The sequence below is a fragment of the Ceratotherium simum genome, chromosome 21 (assembly GCF_057802395.1).
Source record: "Ceratotherium simum simum isolate JZ-2026a chromosome 21, ASM5780239v1, whole genome shotgun sequence".
Taxonomy (NCBI): Eukaryota; Metazoa; Chordata; class Mammalia; order Perissodactyla; family Rhinocerotidae; genus Ceratotherium; species Ceratotherium simum.
The window spans coordinates 16,837,044-16,857,706 of record NC_141920.1 but is presented as its reverse complement, the minus strand read 5'-3'; the positions used below and the strand labels follow the sequence as shown (position 1 = coordinate 16,857,706).

Sequence of the window (20,663 nt, the reverse complement as noted above, 5' to 3'; positions counted from 1 at the left end):
GACAATGAGAAGAGTGACATGAGTGAGGTTGGAGAGAGCTAGAGAGAAAGAGGTGAGAGCATGGCCCTATATTTAGAATTTAGATTTTATACTATATAGAATCCCTCCAACGAGAAATCCTTGGACGGTTTTTTTTTTTTTTTTTTTTTTTTTTTTTTTTTTTTTTTTTTTTTTTAGAAACCTATTTTATTTTCTCTAGGAACAAAAAAAAGTTAACATTTTTAAAGGATGCCAGTTGTGGTCTGGTTTATTCCATGACTTGAAAAGCAAAAGGTTCTTTAGTGATCACTTTCCTTTCTTTTTTTTTTTGTTTTTTTTTTTTTTCTTCAGTTTTATTGACATATAACTAACATATAACCTTTTGCAGTAACATTGGTTTATAACATTGTAAAAATTTCAGGTGTACATCATTGTACTTCTATTTCTGCATAGATTACATCATGTTCACCACCAAAATACTAATTACAACCCATCACCACACACATGTACCCAATTATCCCTTTCACCCTCCTCCCTCCCCCCTTCCCCTCTGGTAACCACCAATCCAATCTCTGTCCCTATGTGTTTGTTTATTGTTGTTATTATCTACTACTTAATGAAGGAAATCATACGGTATTTGACCTTCTCCCTCTGACTTATTTCACTTTGCATCATGCCCTCAATGTCCATCCATGTTGTCACAAATGGCTGGATTTCATCGTTTCTTATGGCTGAGTAGTATTCCATTGTGTATATATACCACAGCTTTTTCATCCATTCGTCCCTTGATGGGCACTTAGGTTGCTTCCAAGTCTTGGCTATCGTGAATAAGGCTGCAATGAACACAGGGGTGCATGTACCTTTGCAAATTGGTGTTTTCAAGTTCTTTGGATAAATACCCAACAGTGGAATAGCTGGATCATATGGTAGTTCTATCCTTGATTTTTTGAGGAATCTCCATACTGTTTTCCATAGTGGCTGCACCAGTTTGCACTCCCACCAGCAGTGTATGAGAGTTCCCTTCTCTCCACATCCTCTCCAACACATGTTGTTTCCTGTCTTGTTAATTATAGCCATTCTGACGGGCGTGAGGTGATATCTCATTGTAGTTTTGATTTGCATTTCCCTGATAGTTAGTGATTTTGAACATCTTTTCATGTGTCTGTTGGCCATCTGTATATCTTCTTTGGAGAAATGTCTGTTCAGGTCTTTTGCCCATTTTTTAATTGGGTTGGTAGTTTTTTTTGTTGGGATGCATGAGTTCTTTATATATTTTGGAGATTAAGCCCTTATCAGATGTATGGTTTGCAAATATCTTCTCCCAATTGTTAGGTTGTCTTTTCGTTTTGTTGATGGTTTCCTTTGCTGTGCAGAAGCTTTTAGTTTGATGTAGTCCCATTTGTTTATTTTTTCTATTGTTTCTCTTGCCCGGTCAGATGTGGTGTTTGAAAAGATGTTGCTAAGACTGATGTCGAAGAGCGTACTGCCTATGTTTTCTTCTAGAACTTTCACAGTTTCAGGTCTTACATTCAAGTCTTTAATCCATTTGGAGTTAATTTTTGTGTATGGTGTAAGGTAAGGCTCTACTTTCATTTTTGCATATGGCTATCCAGTTTTCCCAACACCATTTGTTGAAGAGACTTTCTTTTCCCCATTGTATGTTCTTGGCTCCTTTGTCAAAGATTAGCTGTCCATAGATGTGTGGGTTTATTTCTGGGCTTTCGATTCTATTCCATTGATCTCTGTGTCTGTTTTTGTGCCAGTACCATGCTGTTTTGGTTACTATAGCTTTGTAGTATATTTTGAAATCAGGGAGTGTGATACCTCCAGCTTTGTTCTTTTTTCTCAGGATTCCTTTAGCTATTCGGGGTCTTTTGTTGTTCCATATAAATTTTAGGATTCTTTGTTCTATTTCTGTGAAAAATGTTGTTGGAACTTTGATAGGGATTGCATTGAATCTATAGATGGCTTTAGGAAGTATGGACATCTTAACTATGTTAATTCTTCCAATCCAAGAGCACGGAATATCTTTCCATTTCTTTGTGTCTTCTTCAATTTCTTTCAGAAATGTTTTATAGTTTTCGGTGTACAGATCTTTCACCTCTTTGGTTAAGTTTATTCCTAGGTATTTTATTCTTTTTGTTGCAATTGTAAATGGGATGGTATTCTTAATTTCTCTTTCTGCTACTTCGTTGTTAGTGTACAGAAATGCAACTGATTTTTGTATGTTGATTTTGTATCCTGCAACTTTACCATATTCGTTTATTACTTCTAAAAGTTTTCTGGTGGATTCTTTAGGGTTTTCTATATATAAAATCATGTCATCTGCAAATAGTGACAGTTTCACTTCTTCCTTTCCAATTTGGATCCCTTTTATTTCTTTCTCTTGCCTGATTGCTCTGGCTAGGACTTCCAATACTATGTTAAATAGGAGTGGTGACAGTGGGCATCCTTGTCTGGTTCCTGTTCTTAGAGGGATAGCTTTCAGTTTTTCACCATTGAGGATGATATTAGCTGTGGGTTTCTCATATATGGTCTTTATTATGTTGAGGTACTTTCCTTCTATACCCATTTTTTTCAGAGTTTTTATCATAAATGGATGCTGGATCTTGTCAAATGCTTTCTCTGCATCTATTGAGATGATCATGTGATTTTTGTTCTTCATTTTATTAATGTGGTGTATTACGTTGATTGATTTGCGAATGTTAAACCATCCCTGCATACCTGGAATAAATCCCACTTGATCATGGTGTATAATCTTTTTAACGTATTGTTGTATGCGATTTGCTAGTATTTTGTTGAGGATTTTCGCATCGATGTTCATCAGTGATATTGGCCTGTAATTTTCTTTTCTTGGGTTGTCCTTGTCTGGTTTTGGTATCAGGGTAATGTCAGCTTCGTAGAATGAGTTAGGAGCTTCCCCCTCCTCAATTTTTGGAAGAGTTTGAGAAGGATAGGTATTAAGTCTTCTTTGAATGTTTGGTAGAATTCACCAGGGAAGCCGTCTGGTCCTGGACTTTTATTTTTGGGGAGGTTTGTGATTACTGTTTCGATCTCCTTACTGGTGATTGGTCTATTCAAATTCTCTACTTCTTCTTGATCCAGTTTTGGAAGGTTGTATGATTCTAAGAATTTATCCATTTCTTCCAGATTGTCGAATTGGTTGGCATATAGTTTTTCATAGTATTCTCTTATAATCTTTTGTATTTCTGAGGTGTCTGTTGTAACCTCTCCTCTTTCATTTCTGATTTTACTTATTTGCGCCTTCTCTCTTTTTTCTTGGTGAGTCTAGCTAAAGGTTTGTCTATTTTGTTGATCTTTTCAAAGAACCAGCTCTTGGTTTTATTAATTTTTTCTATTGTTTTTTTGGTCTCTATTTCATTTATTTCTGCTCTGATTTTTATTATTTCCCTTCTTCTACTGATTTTGGGCTTTGTTTGTTCTTCTTTTTCCAGTTCCTTTAGGTGCATTGTTAGATTGTTTATTTGAGATTTTTCTTGTTTGTTGAGATAGGCTTGTATTGCTATAAACTTCCCTCTTAGAACCGCTTTTGCTGTATCCCATAAATTCTGGCATGTCGTATTTTCATTTTCATTTGTCTCCAGGTATTTTTTGATTTCTTCTTTGATTTCTTCATTAACCCAGTCGTTGTTCAGTAGCATTTTGTTTAATCTCCATGTATTTGTGGCTTTTCTGATTTTCTTCCTATAGTTGATTTCTAGTTTCATACCTTTGTGGTCAGAAAAAGATGCTTGGTATTATTTCAATCTTCTTAAATTTATGGAGACTTGTTTTGTGGCCTAATATGTGATCAATCCTGGAGAACGTTCCATGTGCATTTGAAAAGAACGTGTATTCTTCGGTTTTTGGATGGAATGCTCTGTATATATCTACTAGGTCCATCTGTTCTAGTGTGTCGTTTAAGGCCAATGTTTCCTTATTGATCTTCTGTTTGGATGATCTATCCGTTGGTGTAAGTGGAGTGTTAAAGTCCCCTACTATTATTGTGTTACTGTCTATTTCTGTTTTTATGTCTGTTAATAATTGCTTTATATATTTAGGTGCACCTACATTGGGTGCGTAGATATTTACAAGTGTTATATCCTCTTGTTGGATTGTTCCCTTGATCATTATGTAATGCCCTTCTTTGTCTCGTTTTACAGTTTTTGTTTTAAAGTCTATTTTGTCTGATATGAGTACTGCTACCCCAGCTTTCTTTTCATTGCCATTTGCGTGGAGTATCTTTTTCCATCCCTTCACTTTCAGTTTGTGAGTGTCTTTAGGTCTGAAGTGTGTCTCTTGTATGCAGCATATATATGGGTCTTGTTTTTATCCAGTCAGCCACCCTATGCCTTTTAATTGGAGCATTTAGTCCATTGACGTTTAAAGTAGCTATTGGTAAGTATGTACTTACTGCCATTTTTTAACTTTTTTTTTTTTTTTCCTCAGTGTTTTAGTAGTCCTTCTCTGTTCCTTACTTCTTCTATACAAAATTGATGGTCACTTGAGATTGGGCTCTGTCTGAAAGCTGTGCTCTTTTACTACCCTCCTCCCTCCTTTTATGTTTTTGATATCATATCCAACCTCTTTTTTGTGCATTTGTATCCATTACGTTCTAATCGTGGAAATAGATAATTTTTCCTATTTGTGGTCTTCTCTTTTCCCCTTAAATCAGACCCTTTAACATTTCTTGTAACACTGGTTTCTTGGTGACAAACTCCTTTAATTTTTGCTTATCTGGGAAAATTTTGATCTCTCCTTCCATTTTGAATGATAACCTTGCTGGGTAGAGTATTCTTGGCTGTAAGTTTTTTCCTTTTAGCACTTTAAATATATCATGCCATTCTCTTCTAGCCTGTAAGGTTTCTGCTGAGAAGTCAGCTGATAGCCTTATGGGGTTTCCTTTGTATGTAACTTGACATTCTCTTGCGGCTTTTAGGATTCTCTCTTTATCTTTAATTCTGGACATTTTGATTATGATGTGTCTTGGTGTGGGCCTCTTTGGGTTTATCTTGTTTGGGGCTCTCTGTGCCTCCTGTACCTGGATGTCTGTTTCCTTCCTTAGGTTAGGGAAGTTTTCATCTATTATTTCTTGAAATAGATTCTCTGCCCCCTTGTCTCGCTCTTCTCCTTCCGGGACACCTATAACACGGATGTTAGTGCGCTTGATGTTGTCCCAGAGGTCCCTTAGACTGTCCTCACTCTTTTTAATTCTTTTCTCTTTTACCTGTTCACCTTGGGTAATTTCTTCTAGCCTTTCTTCCAGCTCACAGATCCGTTCTTCTGTATCCTCTACTCTGCTTTTGAGTCCCTCTAATGAGTTTTTCATTTCCAGTATTGTGTTCTTCATTTCTGATTGGTTCTTTTTTATATCTTCCATTTCTTTGTTGACATTCTCACTGAGTCCATCTATTCTTCTCCCCAGATCAGTGAGCATCCTTAACACTCTTAGTTTGAACTCTCTGTCGGGTAGGTTGCTCATTTCTGTTTCACTAAGTTCCTTTTCTGGGGTTTTGTCCTGTTCCCTTACTTGGAATGTATTCTTTTGCCTCTTCATTTTGCCTCTTTCCCTGTGCTTGTGTCTACGTATTAGGTAGGTCAGCTACATCTCCTGCTCTTGGATAGGTGACCTTATGTAAGTGATGGCTTAGGAGGCTTCCAGTGTGCTTCCCTCAGTTCTCAATGTTCCAGGGGTGACCCCTATGTGGGCTACGTGTATCCTTCTGCTGTGGCCTGTTTGCCCTCCCTGTAGGCGCCCAGGGAGGCTGAGTTATGCTCCTGGCCAGCTGTTGTAATGCTCAGCTGCTTGTAGTTGTTGTGGGCCCTTCAGTCTCTTTATCAGGTGTGGGGAGCCCCAGCACAGTTGGCTGCAAGTTCTAATACCACATTTGTGTTGCAGTATTTCTTTTAAGTGAGTAGGCCCCCAGCGTGGCAGGTTGTTAGGCTCAGGGCCTTACAATTGCTGTAAGCCTCTAGACTATTAGGTCTCTTGTCAGCTCTCTGAGGATTGCAGCTGGGTGGGGCTGCCCTCAGGCACAGGAGCACCCAATTGTTTCAGGTTTTGGAAGGTGGAGCAAACCTCCTATGTGGGTCTTTGAGAAGTACAAGTCTTCTGTGGCTGAGAAGCCCTGCCGCCCACAGGTCCACACACACAGTCAACACAGTCCTGCCCCGTGTGAGCACCCCGACCTCCCCAAGTGGACCCAGTCTCTCCACGGCGGGAGCCCCACACACTCTGCCACCGCCCCACACTCTCCACCCGCTCCTTGTGCACACCTTGCCCCGCTCAAGTCAGCTCAGTTGCCAGGCTGCAGAGAATCCAGTCACCAATCTATGCAGGCCCACACGTTGCCTGAGGGCTTGTTGTTGGGTGGGGCCAGTCTCTAGGGTGGGCTGCCTGCCCTGGCTGAGCTGGATTAAATCGGTGCTCTAGCGGGTGGAGCAGACCCTGGGCTAGCAGGTCTCAGGGAGAACTCCAATGGCGTCTGTGTCAGCACGCTCACACCAGGCCACAACAATGGCCGCCGCCAATGTCCCAGTCCCTGGAGAGGTCTCACCCCTCACCGAGATGCACTCAGGGCCTATTAGGTGAGTCTCTTGTCACCGAAGCACTGTGCACCTTTCTTTCTGGTGATTTTAGAATGCTTTCTGGAACGGGTGAGTTTATGAGCTGGCCCTTTAAGAGCCAGTTTTAGTTTCTTTGTGAACCGGGTTTTCTGGGGGTGCTACCCAATGCTTTAGTAGCAGGCAAAGTCAGATATTATGCCACTGGTGTCGATTGTGCTGGGTCCACAAAATGCCCACAGCGGGGGCGCTCCCCGGCTCAGGGCCCCGCGCCTCCAGGGAGGCTGCGTACCTGTGAGCTGCTCCCGGCGGCCGTGAAGCTGGCGGTTTGTGACGGCGGCGTTTTTCCTCTCCAGAAGGGAGTCTCTGCCTCTTCTACCCCAGTTAGGATTGTCCGTTGTTGCAGGAGTTCCTCTTATCCAGTTTTCAGTGCTGTCTCAGGGGTAATTTTTCCACGAGTAGTTGTAAATTGGCTGTGTCCACGGGAGGAGGTGAGTTCAGAGTCTGCCTACGCCGCCATCTTGACTCCGCCCCCCTTGGACGGTTTTGAGAAGGGAATGTATCGGTTAGCTTTTGCTGCATAACAAATAAATTCCAGATATGAGTGACTTAAAAGAAGAACCTTTTTGTGGTTTGGCAGTTTGGGCTGGACTCAGCGGGGACGGCTTGTCTCCGTCCCACATGGCGATGGCTGGCTTCTCTCTTGCGTTTGTGGCCAGCTGGCAGTCGGTGGTCTCACTGGCATGACTCGTGGCTGGCTGGCTCTCAGCAGGGCCAGTGGGAGTAAGTGGGCCTGCTGCTCATCACCCGGCAGGCTCACCCAGGCTCATTTATAAGGTGGTGTTTGCAGGGTCACCGAGAGCAGGAAGAGAGCTGAGACCCGGCATGCGTTTAAGCACTCTTCAAGCCTCTGCTTGTATCGTGTTTACTCAAGTCCCAGTGGTGAAAGCAAAGTGACATGGCAAAGCCTGGATTAAAGGGGTGGAGGGTGAGACCCCGCCTCTTGATGGCGGGAGCAGCACAGCCACGTTGCACGGGGGCGTGTGTGCAGGAATGGGAGGAATCTGTGGCCATTTTTGCAATCTACACAGGGGCGAAGTGTTCTGATTTGAAGAGCACTCTGGTTGCTGTGAAAATGGGTTTCCAGGGAAACAGATGAGAGGCTGTCACGGCAGCCCAGGTGAGAGGAAGGTGACTTGCACTGAGGTGGTGTCAGTGGAGATGAAGAGGCGTGAATGGACTTGAGAGAGATTTGGGAGAAACAATGGACAGAGACTTGCTGAGTGGTTGAATGGGTTGGAGAGAGTGAGGAGTCAAAGATGACTCCTGGGGTTTTGTCTGAGCTCCTGAGTGGCACCCTTCCCTCATATGGGCAGGCGGAACCGAGTGTTCAGTGTGGGACACCCAAGAGGAGGTGTCACATAAACCATTAGATATTCTAGTTTGCCTTTCAAAGGAGAGGTCACAATTTGGAGATAGAGATGTGAGTCTTCAGCATATATATGGTGTTTAAAGCTGAGAATTGGATGCTTTGATCTAGGGAGAGAGTGGTGAAAGACACAAAGAGGAATCAAGACTTGATATATTAGCTATTTATTGCTGCATAACAAATTGCCCCCAAATTAGTGGCTTAAACAAAAAAACACTTATTATATCACCATTTTCTGTGGATCGGGAATTCTGGAGCAGCTTAGCTGGGTGGTTCTAATTTAGGGTTGCGTGATGCAGATCACACTCAAGCTGTTGGCTGGGGGTGAAGTCATTTGAGCTGGAGGATCCACTGCGAAGACGGGACATTCACATGGTTCTTAACTAGAGGTCTTGGTTCCCCACTGGTTGTTGGCGGGAGACCTCAGTTCTCACTACACGGACTCCTCAGTGGGGCTGCTTGAGTTTCTTTACAACATGGCAGCCGGCTTTCCCCTGAACAAGTGGTCCCAGAGAGAGGGAAGAAGCAGAAGCCACAATACCCTTTATGACCTACCGTTGAAAGTCACTGTCACTTCTGCCACATTCTTTTCACTAGAAGCAAGTCACACAATACAGCCCATCTTCAAGGGGAGGAAAACTGGGCTCCACCAAAGAGAGAAGTATCAAGTAATTTGTGGGTGTATTTTAAAACTACCACACCTGCCCTGAGCGTCCCCCACACTGAGAGAGGCCGAGGAGCTGGCAAAGCCAACCGAGACAGAGTGGCCAGTGAGGTTTGAAGACCCTTTTGTTGTAGAAACCCCGAAAGGATTGTGTTTTAAGGAGGGAGAACAGTGTCAAATGCTGCCGGGAGGCTGAGTAAACCAAGGATAGGAAAGTGTCCCCTGGATTTTGTCCCATGGCTGTTGCTGGTGACCTTGCCAAGAGCGGTTTCTTTGAAACATGGGGGCAAAAGGCTGCAGAGTGAATGGGAGGTGAGGAATGAAGACGGCAGGTGTAGACAAACCGTCTGAGAACTGTAGCTGTAGAAGGGAAGAGAGAAATGGGGTGGTGGCTGCAGGAGGATGCAGGGTGAAGGGAGGAATGCTTTTAGGACAGGAGACACAAGAGTGTGTTTTCAGGCTGGTGGAAACGGCCCAGTGGAAAGGAGAAATCAGTCACGCAGGACTGATGACGCAAAGTCCGTGAGAGGACAGGAGGGGCGTGGTTCAGGCGGGGTCCCTGTAGGAAACAGGGGGCACCCTCAAATTGGGTAAGTTTAAGAGGGCTTAACACAAGGCTTGTTTACAAAGATGCGGGCAGGATGCAGGGGAGCCACGGGAAAAGTGCAGTCTCCCCGCCTGGGGAGGTGAGGGGTGGGAGCAGTTTCAGGGACCTGGACAGAGAGGCGGGTGGAGAGGGCTACCTGGCAGGGGCTGTGACTTTCAGTTGTGGGCCACCACCAGCCCATGGCGACCGCAGAGAGGAAACAGGGAAGTAAGACTCTGACCTCACTCTCCACCTTCCTGTCTCCTGCCTCTGCTACCCAGTGACCAAACCCACTGGGGCATCCACCAAGCCGGCCTCCTGCGGCACAGAGTAGCGTGGAGAAGGGAGGGGAGTGGATCTAGAAGGGCAAAGGGGAGATGTGCAGCCGATGGAGGCAGGGAACGGCAGAGGGACTGGCCTTGAGAGTGGGCGGATCACACCCTCCGTTGTGTCAGCGGGGTGGCAGAAGGCAAACACACGTGCCCGGGTTTGTGGCTTTCATGTGGGGAGTGAGGGCTTTCATGCCTGAAGGCTCCTGTTTCCTGAATGAAGCATGAGGGGACATCATCAGTTGAGAGAGAACTGAGAGGTGTGAGGAGGGAAGATGAAAGACGTACGACTGTCTCTGCAGGGAGCGGGGAAGCGAGCCCACTCAAGAGCTGTTGCAGGACCCAGGTCGCGCCGAGTGCCCTCTTGGGCTTTGTGGTCATGAATTTAAAGCTTAACTGGTCAGTGTAACTGTCTGCAGCAGACTCAGCTGGCAGACTCAGAGAGGGCACAAGATGGGGTTCGTCAGGGCTGGGGATTGCAGTGACTGCACAGCTAGAGGAGAGGGGAAACCGAAGGGGTCAAGCTTGCTGGCGACATGCCAGCCAAATAGCTACACGTGCACATACATGCAAAGATAGGCATGGACATTCTTAAATAGTGACTCTCATATACATGCTTGTGAATATCGTCTGCAGGCAAACAGCCAAATGGACGTGGGCATACACTTCAGTTACACATGTGGTAATCCCCACACCACATGGACACAGACGCCCATGGGTGCGGATATCCACGTGCATATTTGCAATCAGCTGCATGGTTTTGAGCAGGCATACACGTGGGTAAACATACACACCATGCATGATGCAGACATGTAGACAGATCTGCACACAGACCCCAGTGAAGAATGCACCTATTGAAAGGGGCCTGGGTGTCTGTGGAGATACACGCATTTGCCTGTGTTCATTTGCAGTGGTTAATGTAGTGGTTACAAGCACAGACTCTGGAACCAGATGGCTTGGGTTCAAATCCAGACTCTGCTGTGCCACTTACTAGCTGTGTGGCTTTGACCAAGTTACTTAACCTCTCTGTGCCTCAGTTTCCTCATCTGTAAAATGGGGATATAAACGCACCTACTTGATGGGGTTGTTGTGACGATTAAGGAAATTACACCACATTCTCCTGATCTGTCTCCCACCTCACAGGCTGCTCCTTCTCATGCGCCTTCACTGGTTTCTGCTCGTTGCCCAATATCTAAACCTTGGCGTGCCCCAGGCTCAGTCCTTGGTCCTGTTCTCAAAGCTGTCTACACCCATCCAGTCTGACCTGGGGACTTCCACCCCTTGATCCTGCCTCTGTTCACTGTCCCTCACCCCCATCAGGATCTCACCTCCCTCTGTGCCTAGCGGCAATTCCCTGACCCCTCACTATGAGTACTCCCTTGCCTGCACCTTCCACTCCCTTGCCCTTCTCTTGCTTCATCGTACTTTGCAAAACCTCAAACTTGATTAAACCCAACTCTCCACGTGTTCTGTGCCTGCACCTGTGAACCTAAATGTGGCTGGAGAAACACACCGGGGTGCTGGCTGGTCTCGCTTTGCATTCATGATCACTAGCCTTAGATGGATGGCCTTCCTGCTGCCCTAGGCCGCCCACTGTCCCCTCTCCAGATGACTACTTAATACCTTCTCCTCTCTCCTCAACCGTCCAGCCACTTGCCCCACATCCTCACTCTCAACTGACACTTTCTTTTTACATCACTGAGAAAATCAAAGCACTAGGAAAAGATCTTCACAGCCCTGGCCCCCACAGCTACCCACCCACCAGCATTAGTGTTCATACATACACCATATCTTATCAATTCTAAGATCCATCTTTGTTAAATCACATCTTAACATCTCTGAAATTGGAATGTTTCTCACAATCAACAGTTTAATTGGCATCACTTGTTCTCTCTAGGGTGCTGTCTTACATTTGATGGCAGCTTAGATTTGATGAAATCCGGTACCCACACTCCCTGTTATTACCAAGGATGAACTGTCCTTGAACTAGCTAGGACCAGTCCCTCCCCTTGTGTGCTAGATGCCGTCCACGCTCATCCACTCAAGGACGTCACATCGGTAATTCTCTCCACTCTCTCCTGTAGAATCGTTTCCCCTCTTTTACTAGGTCATTCCCATCAACATGCTGGGTTTTTCTTCCCAGCTTACAAAAACACTCTTGACCTGTCTCACATTACTGGCGTATCCTTCCCATTAGAGCAAAACTCCTTGAAAGGGTGATCTTTGCTCACCGTCTCCAATTCCTCTCCGCTCTTTCTCTCTTGAACTCCCTCCAGCCAGGCTTTCACTGTCAGCATCCAGTCCAGCTGCCCGTGTCAAGGTCACCAGTCACCCAATGCAGTCACCGATTCTCAGGCCTCCTCTTCTTTGGGCTCTCCTCAGCATTTGAACACAGCTGAGCACTCTCTCCTCGGAACACTTTCTTATCTTGGCTTCCAGGACACTGCACTCTCCTGGGTCGTCTCCTACCTCACAGGCTGCTCCTTCTCGTGCGCCTTTGCTGATTTCTCCTTGTTGCCCAACATCTAAATCTTGAACCCCCAAAGCTCACTCCTTGGTCCTATTCTCAGATCTGTCTACACTCATACCCTCAGTGATGGCATGTCACCTCCATGTGGATGACACGTCCCTGAACTAGGTGTTTGTACCCCTAACTGCTGACTCATCATCTCCCCTCGGATGTCTAATGGGCATCTTGAAGGTGACGTATTCAAGAAGAACTTCTGACTAGGGCCTTCATTACACTTTGCCTCCTCCTCCCGTGAAGCCATGAGCCTCTTGAGGGAAGACATTGTGTCTGTCGTGTCTTCATGCCCAGAACATACTACTAGATAAACAGCTGTTGGGTGAATGAATGAATGAGTGAACAAGAGGACACAGAGTGAAAGGGGGACTCAGGTTTTGACGGTGGGGGGCATTAAATTCACGGAATTTCGGAACCGAAAGAAACACCTGTTCAAAGGTGCAGAAGCAAGCTTCCCAGGAAAGCAGGCCTCACAGGAAGTGGAGGGGGAGAGAGAGCACTCCAGGCATGGGCTACAGCAGGGGCAAAGGCCCAGAGGCTGAAATGGGTGTGACTTGCTTTGGGGGGAAGTGTGCGCAGGTGGGCAATTCATGAGAAGTCAAGATTAGAGAAGTCTATTGGAGCTAAACTATTGAAACGGCTTAAAAGCCAGGCAAAGGAACGTGGGTATCAAGGTGTAGTCAGTGGGGAGAATTGAGGTGATGGAGGAGACTGAAAGAGCTCCAGAATTTCAGGTCTAAACAACTGGGAGAAATATATTGCACAAACAAGTGTTTCCTAAATACACGGCCTAATTTTAGATGGCAGGTGACCATGGTGATAAATAACATAAAACCACATAGTGAGAATTATTCTCTTTTCAATTCTTTTGATTAAAGAAAGAGTAGGAGTATGATGCTAGTAGTTAACCCCTAGAAAGGGGCAATGTGTTAATATCTGCCCCTTTCTTCAAACAAACAAAACAAGTCTTGAGCTCAGAGATTTTTGGCGAGCGGTAGCATCCAGCTGAAATTTAATAGCATTGTTTTGTTTTTGTTATACTTTTATCATCGCATATAGTTTGTGGAAAATGATACTGTTAACAATACAGTTTCTTTTTTCATTCATCAGTCATTCAGTAAAGACGTAGTGAGCCAGGCACTGTTCTAGGCACAGGGGACACAGCAGCAAACAAGACAGATTAAAATTCCTGCCCTCATGGAGCTTCCATTCTGGTAGAGGGTGACAGACAATAAACGAAATGGGTATGCACAATATATGGTGTAATCGTGGGGATAAATCGTATGGAGGAAAACCAGGCAGGGGAGGAGGATAGCGACTGCTGGGATTGGGGTTTCAATTTTAATTGGGTGATGGATGAAGCCCCCTAGAAGATGGCATTTGAGCAAAGATCTGAAGCTGGTGGAGTAAGCCTTGTGGCTATGTTGGGGCAGAGTGTCCCAGGCAGCGGGAACAGCAAGTGCAAAGGCTCTGGGGTGGGAACGCGCCTGGAATGAAGAACCACAAGGAGGCCAGTGTGGCTGAAGAAGAGTGAGTTAAGGGGGAGAGAAGTAGAATCCAGGGTCAGAAAGGGCTTCAGCTTTTACTCTGACCATGACAAGGAGTTATTAGAGGGCTTCGAGAAGAGACAAGTGACACAATCTGACTTAAGTTTTACCAGGATCCCTCCGGCCGCTGTGCTGAGAATGGACTCTAGGGAGTCAGGGGCAGAAGCAGGGAGACTTTTTAATTCAGGTGGGAGATAACGGACCAGGATGGTAACAGTGGAGGCGACGTCAAACCCTGGAGGTATTTTCAAAATAAAGTTGATGGGACTTGCTGACAAATTGTATGTGGGGTATGAAAGAAAGAGTCGAGTTCAACGTGGCCTGAGGCCCTTGGCCTGAGTGGCTGGAAGGATGGAGGTGCTGTTACTGACATGGGGATGAGGGCGGTGGGTTTGGTGACAGTCAGGAATTCAGTTTTGGACATGTCAAGTTTGAAATGCGTCCTGTACAGCCAAGTGGAGCTGTAAAATGGGCAGTTGGATATATGACTCTAGGGTTTAAATACACGTATTTGCACTTAAGTCAGTTGACTGAAAGAAAAATAATAATAATAGAGGTAGTATAAGTGTATGGAGAAATCACTGAAGTTGCACAGGAGTGGACGATCTTGGGGAAACACTGTGGCAGGCGGAAAGCCGGAGGAGTTAGCGAGAGTGAGTGTAGGGGGGAAAAAAGCTGATCCCTCCCTCCCTGTCTCCTCTCTCTTCCACTCTAGGCCAGAAATGTGAGCTGTGGCTCTGTGGCTGTGCCTTCACCCTCGCTGACGTCCTCCTGGGGGCCACCCTGCACCGCCTCAAGTTCCTGGGACTGTCCAAGAAATACTGGGAAGATGGCAGCCGGCCCAACCTGCAGTCCTTCTTTGAGAGGGTCCAGAAGCGCTTTGCCTTCCGGAAAGTTCTCGGTGACATCCACACCACCCTGCTGTCGGCCGTCATCCCCAACGCGTTCCGGCTGGTCAAGCGGAAACCCCCATCTTTCTTTGGGGCGTCCTTCCTCATGGGCTCCCTGGGCGGGATGGGCTACTTTGCCTACTGGTACCTCAAGAAAAAATACATCTAGAGCCGGGCCCGGGCTTGGTGTCTGACTGTCGGTGTCTGTGCTGCGTGATTCTCATGAGCTCTCAGTAACGCACTGTCTCATGAACACTGGACAGCCCATCCCCGCCCCTTGTCTGGAGTAATTCTATCGTCAATGTGAAAACATTCCATAGTTTAGAAGTAGATGTCGCCAATGCCGTGAGTTGAGGCCACGGCTCTACTAAAGGAGAGAGTGAGTGTGAGAGAGAACAGAAACAAAACACAAATGCCTTTGCTTTTGATCCAAGCTCTCAAGATGGAACTGTGGGGACTGGTTAGGATCTGAGGTGAGTCCCAGGCCATTTCATCCACCAGGGCCAGATTCTGGGAGGTGCTGGGTGCTCGGAGGGCCTGACCCCTCGCCTCCCCTTCCCTCTTGCCCAGGGAATTCTTCCACAGGACAAAGCCAACATCAGGACTCGACTCTTCTAAGTGGTACCTCCGGGTGAGGTTGGAGACCCGGAGACCCCACGGGAGGCCCCTGAAGATCGGAACGGCCTTCTTTCTTCTCCTGGACGTGGACTGAGACAGCACTGCCTGGAGCCAAGGCAGTGGCACCCAACCACGAGGCCATGTCTGGGATGACACCACGAGCCCACTCTCTCATTCCCTCTTGATTTAGCCAGTGTGTTTGGTTTGGCATTTTTACCAGTAATCCCTGAGGGTAGCATCCATCATCCTCTTCCCACCTGGAGTTGAGTTTTCCCATCATGTGAGGTAGACTTGCAGTAAAAGCCATGTTGACCTTTTCTCAGGTCAGCCCCAGCCCCAGTGCAGGTGTGGGTCTGGAGATGGATGGACCTCGATCCCTCTCCTAACCTCCGCCAAAGCCATCTCCTTTAATGCCCACCTTTCCCATCACTCGTGGGGTTCCCCCTGTGCCCCACCATGCCATGCAGGGGGGTCTCTGCATCCATGCTGCCCATCCTGGTTGTGTATCACTTTCCTGTGCCTTTTGCACGTTGGGAGAGGGTCCCGGTGTCACTGCCACTCATGCTCAGACGCCACTGAAAGCCCCAATAAAGCATCCAGGAGGAGCAGCTTCTTTTCATTTCTAAAGCTGTGTTGTCCATCAAGCTCTCATTTCCAAAAGTTCGGGGCAGCGGGGTGGAGACCTGAGGTTCAGACTCAGTGCCCCACAAGAGCAAGCAAGAGTTGAGTTCAGGTCTCAAGCCGCTGGCTGTGGGGATGGCTTCTGGATAGACTTTGCAAAGTTCTCACCTTGACGTAAACCCACCTCGCTGGGACACAGTGCTTCACGGTTTACAGAGCGTGTCCACGACCATTCGCTCCCGTTAACCTGTACGTGGACCTTCAGGGGGCACCTGGGGCACATGCCCCCACAACTTCCCAGAGGGAAAAACATGTTAAAATGCCCAGAGAACATTAAACCAGGAGTATAATCTGTGGAACATAAGGCATAGTTTTATTTATTTTTCAAAAATGTATAAGAATTTGCCCATGTTTTCATCAAGATGAAAAAGTAGCCAGGGCCAAGACAGGGCAAGCGTGGAACTCAGAGACCAGAGGCACCATCTGGCACTGTCCACTCCTTTGGCTACTCAGACATCCTCACAGACCCTCCCACTCATAATTCACTCCACTCGAGAACCAGAACATCACACTTAATTCTAACAGGATCAACGGCTCTCCTGAGAGGCGGGCGAACACCCTCTCTCCAAAAACGAGCCTCACGAAGCCCCGTCAGTCAGTAACGCCACTCTGGATGATGTGGGGTTCTCTTCTCATTCCTCCTCTGGTTCTAGAGATCACAGGTATACCTAAATATACAGTAATACACAGATTAAAATGTAAATTTAACCATCACCAGCATTGCTTTTATACAATGTGCACACATACACAAGAAGCAAGGAGGGAAATACTCATGGCTGCTAGTCCTCATTTCTGTAATTGATCCCAAGGACATTGTTGATATTTATAATTTCTCTTTTTTTCCACTAGCTATTCTACATTCTCTTTGCCCTTAGCCAGGACCTCATGGTTGGGGTATTTTCGCTGGCGAAATGGTTCAGACTTTGGTGATTCTTGGGTTGCTGTGGTCTTCCATTAATCTTTTACTATTGGACATGGAAAGTACTATGGGGCACCCCAGAGAATCCTCTAGTTCCCATACATAGTCTCCCTTGCCACCATTGTAGCAGCAACCCAATTTGCCCTTGGTGATCAGGACCAATCACCCCAACCAGCAGAGTAACCTACTTCTTTGCCTGTAGTTTCAATGGTATGAGGAGCTCAAAATGGCCGAGTGGCGGTCTGAGCTTCTAATTCAATTGATGTGTTCCTCAATAGAAGCGTTCCTCCCTTGGGAACTATAATCTCTAAGACATCAAAGTCCAAAGTTCCAGGATTGGAAAGCAACATTTTTTTTATTGTTTTCTAATTGATGTCATAATAGTTTATAACATTGTGAACTTTTAGTTGTACGTCATTGTCTGTCAGTCACCATATAAATGCGTCCCTTCACCCCTTGTGCCCACCCCCAACCCCTTTCTCCCTGGTAACCACCAAACTATTCTCTCTGTCCATGTGTTAGTTTATTTTCCACATATGAGTGAAATCATGTGGTGTTTGTCCTTCTCTGTCTGGCTTATTTCGTTAACATAATACCGTCCAGGTCCATCCATGTTGTTGCAAATGGGACGATTTTGTCTCTTTTTTATGGCTGAGTAGTATTCCATTGTGTATATATATATATATATATATATATATATATATATATATATATACCACATCTTCTTTATCCAATCATCAGTCGAGGGACACTTGGGTTGCTTCCATGTCGTGGCTATAGTGAATAATGCTGCAATGAACATAGGGGAGCATAAGCCTCTTTGGATTGTTGATTTCAGGTTCTTTGGATAGATACCCAGTAGTGGGATAGCTGGCTCATAAGGTATTCCTATTTTTAATTTTTTGAGGAATCTCCATACTGTTTTCCACAGAGGCTACACCAGTTAGAAAGCAACATTTCTGTGAACGGGTTATTTTGTGCAATAGTGAGAGTAGTCACTCCTATTTCCACCTCAGCATTGCTAGATCCACGTATCCTGGGTGTGGAAGAAACAGCACTGTGGTTGGTACAAGGTACATACTGCATCCTGTAGGACAGCACCCCAACATGACAGTGTCTCACAGCTGGCACTATAATGGAGTCTTCAATGGGCCACTTCAATGTTCTATGAGTCCAGCTGCTTCTAGATAATAGAGTACATGGTAAGACCAGAAAATTCCATAGGTATAATCACACTGCTGTATTTCTTTTGCTGTAATATCAACTCCTTGGTCAGAAGCAATGTTGTATGGAATACCAAGACTGGAACCAAGGTATCCACGGATGCGATGGTCAAAGAAGGCAAATCTATCTACAGAATATACAAATTGCTGCTCCTTCCATGATGGAAGGGGTCAGTGTAATCAACCTGCCACTAGGTGGCTAGTTCCAATGGTGCCACATCAGGAATTCTGTGCAAGTTGGGCACTCAGTAGTGGTATTAACTAAATCAGTCTTGCAGTCCATGTTGTTGTATCCACTAGTAACTTCTAGCTCGATTACCAGGGCTATTTTGTATATGAGCCTATTAAGCAAGCACTAGGGCGGTTATGGAAAAGAAATGACCTACATCTACAAAACCAATCATCTTGTCCATCTATTTGTTGAGTCTCCTCTGCAGCAAGTACTTTTGGGGGGAATATCCGCATAGAACACAAATATCCTCTCCTTCTATGCCCGTTGTTAGAGGTCCATCCACATACCTTCTCCCAAAGACCCCCTTGTTACCAATCCTCCAATCTTGTTCTTTCCGTGTTCCTGATCATCTGGCCAAACCATCTGTTCCATGAATATGTGTAGATCCATATTTCTGGACTTCTGTCTCCAGCTAGATAAAGCGGACAACCACATATACTGCTTGAAGTCCTGTTCGCTGAAAGGATTTCCCTTCTCCAGTGTGTTTCAGGGCATTCCTGTGGTGCCGCAACCATCCATTTCCAGTCGGCACCAGGCCTGCGCTTTTTCTTCTCCCACCGATCGATCATAGGGAATTTGCCACGAGGCCTTAGGTGTTAACTGAGGGAGAGGTGGCGATGTGGCAGGAATAGGTGACATAGTCTGAGCTGTTTCGCTTTCACCTGACGACAGAATGGTGTTGTGCATGCCTCCCTTTATGGCTTGACGGATCAGATGACACCCAATTCATGGTGGGCAGCTCAGGTCGCACAGTCACTTGGTGTCTCGTGGTCAGATGTTCAGTCTCTACCAGGGCCCAGTAGCAAGCCAGACACTATTTCTCAGTGGGACAACTGTTATTTGCAGAAGAGGACACAACTTTGTTGCAAATCCTGGGGGTGGGCACTGAGATTTTCCGATTAGGGCTCGCTGGAGGCTCCAGGAAGCATGCTTATCTCACAGATGACTTAAACACCATTAGATCTGCTGGTCATAAGGATCAATTGGCAGACTATCTTGCACTGCAGCCTGAATCTGCCTTGGGACCCATTCAAAACTGGCATTCTTCTGGGTTAGTCAGTCAATGGTTTGGAGCAGCACACACAAATGGGTGTATATCGCCTCCCAAAACCAAAGAGAGCCACCAATTGCTATGCTTTTTTCTTGTAGTAGGTGCAGCAACTTGTCTTTGACTCAGAGGGGATAACTTGACATTTTCTAACCCCTGGGGCGCGAGAAACTTCACCAAGGTGCCAGGCCTCTGAATGTTCATGGGGTTTATATACCACCCTCTGGCATGCCTGGGTCTTACTACAGCATCTGGGGTCCTTGCCATTTCCTGCTCCCTGGGTACGGCATGACGGCATCAATGTAGTGGGTCACTGTTCGTGATGGGGACGTCGGGATAATCAAGGTCTCTACAGACTAGACTATGACAGAGAACAGAAAAGCCGACAGAGCCCTACAGTAAGAAAGTGAAGATATCCAGCTGCCCTGCCGAGTAAAAGCAAATGGCCTTTGGTGGTCCTTACTAATTGACACCAAGAACAACATTTTCCATACCGAGAGCTGAATACAAAGTGACAGAGACTGTGCCGATTTGCTTTAATGAAGAAACCACATCCCATAAAACCGCAGTTTGAGTCACACCTGATGGAGTTCACAATAAAACACAATCCTTCTCCGAGACCCATCCATTTTACAGCACGGTGACTAGTCTAGTGGGGGGAGGGGGCTGGGGGAGGAGTTGCAGGATCTTTCCGTAACCTACCTGAAGAGCCCTTGTACCTAACTAGGGAGACAGGAATGTTGGGATGGACTCAACGATGTATGATCTGCCCACTCGACCTATTTTAACCTCCACCACGGCAGAACCCAAAGGGAAACGGTATGAGAAATGTACGTTGTAGGCTTCCCATCCTTGCAACACAGAGGAGCATGTGGAAGGGTAGGGGTGGAGCTCAGAGGCAGCAGACATTGCCCAGCACACTAACCTTTCTGAACTTCAGGTCCCTCACCTCAAATACAGGGTTAAAAATTCACACCCTACTTACCTCAGAAGATTGCTTTGAGGAAGTCATAAGATGATGGCTGTGAATTACTCTGTCAAGACTGTACATTTGTGACAGGTTATTACTGTCATGGTTATTGATACAGAGGCAGGGGCTATTAATTTTATTGTTGTAGTGGATCCTGTGGGGCGCCACCTAAATGTCCCCTTCCGGAGCTGAGGAATGTGCTCCCCCAGCTGCTGGGAGTGTTGGCGGTTGACAGCTCCCAGCTGAGTCCCTCTGAGGCCATTGCCCCCGCCAAACGGAGCCCCCTCACTCAAGGTTATTCCACTTCCCCAAGACCAGTTTGCATCCAGTGATTGCTAGATATGGGGAAAGAAAGGCCGTTGCCTCATTTTAGGACGTCTCTGAAGGGACACCCCAGCTCCAGAGCTCCCCACGGGATCAGCTGAGGTTCTGGAGCAACTGCATCACAGTTCAAGTTCTC

General features: G+C 46.2%; 1 protein-coding gene across 1 annotated transcript in view; it reads left to right on the top strand.

Annotated features, from left to right (window-relative positions):
• The window catches only part of GDAP1L1 (ganglioside induced differentiation associated protein 1 like 1), a 34,641-nt gene extending 18,892 nt beyond the window's left edge, over positions 1 to 15,749 (top strand). Inside the window, exon 6 of the mRNA XM_004430378.3 lies at positions 14,338 to 15,749. Within this exon, the coding sequence (XP_004430435.1) occupies positions 14,338 to 14,681 (344 nt within the window). The 3' untranslated portion in view covers positions 14,682 to 15,749. The remainder of the gene's footprint in view (positions 1 to 14,337) is intronic.
• The last annotated feature ends 4,914 nt before the right edge of the window (positions 15,750 to 20,663 follow it).